The sequence below is a fragment of the Chinchilla lanigera genome, unplaced genomic scaffold, assembly GCF_000276665.1.
Source record: "Chinchilla lanigera isolate Chin_1 unplaced genomic scaffold, ChiLan1.0 scaffold00041, whole genome shotgun sequence".
Taxonomy (NCBI): domain Eukaryota; kingdom Metazoa; phylum Chordata; class Mammalia; order Rodentia; family Chinchillidae; genus Chinchilla; species Chinchilla lanigera.
Window position 1 is genome coordinate 19,887,167 of NW_004955442.1, and position 4,744 is coordinate 19,891,910.

The window sequence follows — 4,744 nt, forward strand, 5'->3', positions numbered from 1 at the left end:
GAAGCCAGGCACTTAGGAAGCGAGGCAGTTAGTTGTAAGGTAAAGAAACCGGCTCAGAGAGGTTGCATAGTGTGTTCAAGGTCACACAGCTAAGTAGCTGCAGAGCTGTGGGTCCAGATTCTTCACTTGGTGATTGATATTCCCACTCTCTCTTTCTTTCTTTCTCATACACATACACACACACACACACACACACACACACACACACACACACACCAGTCCCACCGTGGATAAAGACTAGCAGCAGACAAGTTGCAAGACACACTTTATTCACTCGCTGGGGGGCCTGGCGGGATCCCGGACAGCAGCCCTGGCTTCTGGGCAGGTGGGATGGGGCTGGGGCGCTAGTTGGAGGGGTGGAAGGTACCCCGTTGGTGCCACTGCATATCTCGGATGCGGCGCACAGACTGCACCTGGGGGTGGGGGGCCCCGAAGTCGCTGCTGTCCTTGTAGTCCCCCTTCTCCAGCAGGTACTGCAGCCCACGGTAGCCGGGGTACTGATAGCCAACCCACCTGCGGGACAGAGGCGGGTGGGCGGGAGCATCCTTCAGCCATCAGGAAGAACAGAGCCGCCCTTCGCGGTGCTGAGCTGGACACTACTTCCCACCCCAACCTTCCAGTGTGTACCCCCTGCCTGCTTCCTTCTCGCTGACTTCCAGTGCAAATTTTGACCAAGGGCCTGGTACCAGGATCACAGCAAGGAGAGATCACGAGCTCATGGGTGCTTAGGAGCAGACAGGCCCCTTAGCTACCTCTGTCCCCCTAGTCCCAAGCCCAAGCCCAGCAGCAAGGCCGAGGGAGATGGGAAGATTCCAGGAAACCTCTGTAAGCCACCCCCCGTTCAGGGCATTTACCGTGTAGCAGGCCAATCAGTCTTTTGAGCACTTGAACATTACAATCTTCTCCCTACAGGGACCTGCCCAGCCAGGCTCTGTGAACACCACCATCACTGCATCTCAGTCCTGTGCCCCCACATCTCTGCACTGCAGCTGCCATCCTGTAGTCCTTCAAGGATTCCCACCACAGGGCCTTTGTACATGAAACTCTCCTTTTCTAGGGTGCCTTTCCTCATTTTCTTATTTAGTAGTTCCTACTGTGAGTTGATATGTCAGCTCGAGCCTCCTCCCTGAGAAGGTAGTTTAGATGTGTAGGGATTCTTAAATTGCTAATAGTTGCTCCCTCTAAAGTGTTAGGCAGACGCCAGGGTCCCCCTCTTCTGCCTTCACATTCTGAGTGCCTGACACAGTGCCAGGCACATGGCAGCATTTGGCAAATTAAATCAGTGAAGGGAGGAATGCATGGATGAATGAACACAGAAATTGGCACCATTTCCAGAGCGTGACAAGCCCCAGGAAGCCAGTGTGTGTTGCCCACCCAGCTCTCTAGGAAAAGCCCTAATTTGTAGCACTCGCCAATTCCTTAGTATAAGTTTGCTTAGCACGGTTGATCTCAAGTTCCAATGATGAACCAGAATCCACAAAGTTTCTGGAAATTTAGGATTTGACTATTACAAACTGGTACATTGTCCCTAGGTCCAGGGTGTTGGTCCCAAGACCCCCACAGACATCCAAATCTGTGGGTGCTCAAGTCCCTTAGATAAAACAGCATAGTACTCAGAAAGAACCTAGGCACGCCCTCCTGCTTACTGTAAATCGTTCTGAATGACTTGTAACACCTGGTACGATACAAACACTGTGTGAATGGTTGTTACAGTGTCATTCGGGAAATGATGACAAGAAGAAAAAAGTGTACATGTTGAGTGCAAGTGTGAATTTCCCACCCGCGGTGAGTTGAATCCCCAGGTACAGAGCACTGACTGTATGCACCGGCTCCAGCACACGCACGCCAGGAGCCCGGGGACCGTTGTAGAACCTGCATTTTCCACAGGGGCAATCCCTCAATGCTCATGACCAAGGTTCATGTGTCAGAGGCCTTCCCTTCGATGGAATGGGATCCCTGTCTGCGACTCAGGAGCACATTCAGGAAACGGCCGGCATGGGCTAGATTCACTGCCGCCGCAGCGGCATGAAGACCCGTCAGCTCGCGCCCACCATTCTGCCTCACTCCCCTAACCCTAAGCTGCCACCCCCTGCCCCTCCGCTTCTCAGGGCTGAGGTTGCAGCCGAGCTTTCTCTGCCCAGAGGCAGAGGGTTGTGCCTGGGTGCAACTTCTGGAAGTCACACGTGGCTGATGACTGGCGCCCACTCTCTTTCAGGAGATCTGAGGTCCTAGAGGACGGTGACATGGTCGCTAGCAAGCTCTGGGGCTGAGCAGGACGCGGGGCCCCAGCACACTTACGTGCCGCTCTGCACACGCACGGATGACACCTTCTCCTGGTAGCCGTGGGCGTGGAAGCTGGGCACGTCGTCGTCGATGATCTCCATCTTCTTCCCCGTGAAGTTGGGGTTCTCATAGAGGATGATCTTGTGCTCCTGGCTGTCCTGTTGGCACGGCGGGGGCGCGTGAATGTGGGGGAGGGGCCCCACCTCATCCTCTGTCCCTGGGTGGGGCTCTGCCGGTGAGCCTCTCCCAGCCCACCACCCCTGGGTGTCTGGGACAGTGGCCACTTGCAGACTTCCTGTTTTCATGTAACAGACCCTTCCCCATCCTACGCTTGGTGAATACTGATTCTGAAAGGTCATTTCCCTCCCGCAGCCTCAACTTCCTCTTTCAAAGTGGCAGCCGTGGTCTGTCCATCCACCCACCTAGATGCGCACACAGCCTCATTGCCTCTCTCTACCTGGCGTGTATCACCTCCTTAGCTCTTCCCATCCTCCTGACATATTTCTTAGTTACCTGCTTTAATCCTTTAAGCAACTCTTACGCTGTTTGGCAGATGAGAAGATGAGGCAGATGAAGCTCAGAGAGGTAAAGTTACCGGCCCAGGGTCACAGAGCTGGGAATAGCAGAGCTAACATCTGAACCCAGTTCTGAGGCCAAGCCCAAACTTCTCCAGTCTCCCATCAAGCTCTGGGAGGAACTGGTCTGGCTTGGAAGGTTTGAGAGTGGAGCGTGTGAGGACTGCAATGACCTGTCCCTTCCCCAAGGATTCGCATGCTGGCAAGAATCAGGAACAGAGGTAGAACTGGGAACAGAGAAATGCCAGAAGCTCACACTGGCATGGGTCTTGAGTAAGAGCCAAGCCACCTTCCTCATTCTTAATCTCAAATAATTCTTAATATTGATGATGGCTCTCATTTATTGAGCAATTACTTGCTCAGTATACAACCCCAGAGAGCATGCCGTAGTCTTGCACATGGAGCCCTGGAGCAATCCAAGGTGACAGTCCTCAGGCTGAGCATGCTGGAGTTTCAGGACAGTGGACAGTAATAACCCCATTTCACAGATGAGGAGACTGAGGCCCAGGGAGGGGAAATGACTTTCATGAAGTCCTTTAGTGGGGAAGTTCCTGGCCCATCAGTAGGGGCACACCATGAGTAGCAAAGCCCCCAGTGTGGCAGAGAGAGAGGGCAGGGTGGTGGGCCGGGGACTTACCACTTTGATGGGCCTCAGGGAGCTGAGGGAGTCGGTCCTCCGGCTGCTGGTCCAGGAGTCCCAGCGGGGGTATTCCCCTTTCTCAAACACAAACTGCTCGCCCTTGCAGTTGGCCTGTTCATAGCCCACCCAGCTGCAGGGGGACAGAGGATGGAGGCAGGAAGTCAGTGCCAACCCAGCATCCTGAGGTAGGACCCTCTGCCCACTCCCACCCTGGCTTTAACTTTGCCCAGCTTGGAGGTAAAGGTCACACAGCTAAAGCATCACAGAGCAATTCCAAGTGCAGGGTCCTCTCAGGCCCCCGGTACTCAGCACTCTGCAGCCAGCAGTCATCTGAACACAGGCTGGAAATAAGAAGGGTATCCAGAAGACTGCTCGGCAGCAAATACACCTCGTATCCTAAGATCAGCAGAATGCCGGCAAATTAGTGACCTACTCTCAAAACACGCAGAAAACAGACAGCCAGCAACCCTGATGTGTAGCATCTGCCCATTTCCATGGCATCGATGCTCCCACTGCAGGTATGAGACATGACCCAGGGCAGAGCTGGGGAGAGGGGAGCACAGTCAGCCCTTGCTGCTGGACAGCGGCTCAGACCATCCCCCTCTGGGTTCATCTCCTCTGCTGTTCCCATTGTTTGTCTCTTAGGTCCACAGCGGAAGAGAGAGGCGGTTGTATCTCTGTGTTTGGGGGACGCTGGTTCCAGGAGCCCCCGGGATGCCAAAATCCACGGATGCTCAAACGCCTTATGCAAAATGGTGCAGTGTTTGCGCAGAGACCACGCACGCCTTCCCGGGTTCTCCGGACCACAGCTGGGTGACTCACGGTACCGAAGAGAGTGCAGACGCTATGATCATGGTACACTGTGTTGTTCAGCGAATAACAAGGAAGAAAAGTCTGCACATGTTCAACACAGATGCGATTCTTTCTCAAATATTTTCCACACCTGGCGGGTTGAATCCAAGGAAGAGAAAGCTGTGGCTACAGAGGGGCCGACTGTAGCACATAAAAAGGAGAAGAAGTGTCTTCAGGAAGGGCCTGGCTAATGGAGCACAGGCAGGGAGGGGAGAAGGCAGCCACAACTTCAAATGTCTAGCATCGCAGTGGGCAGCACTTGCTCACGGTGTGGTAATGGCTGTTCAGAACAGTGATCTGAGGGGCTGGGGATTTAGCTCAGCGGCAAAAGCGCCTGCCTGGCAAGTGCAAGGTCGTGAGTTCGGTTCCCGGTACCGGAGAAAAACCAAAAAAA

The 4,744-nt window shown here is 54.1% G+C and overlaps 1 protein-coding gene across 1 annotated transcript; it reads right to left on the minus strand.

Moving 5' to 3' along the window:
* Positions 1-248: 248 nt before the first annotated feature.
* LOC102019745 (beta-crystallin B2) lies at positions 249-4,342 on the minus strand (the record flags this gene model as incomplete). The annotated part of the gene is made up of 5 exons (XM_013517684.1): positions 249-513; positions 2,299-2,441; positions 3,496-3,628; positions 3,747-3,894; positions 4,093-4,342. Coding segments are annotated over 5 exons (843 nt in total), but the record flags the coding sequence as incomplete, so codon positions are not given.
* Positions 4,343-4,744: the final 402 nt, after the last annotated feature.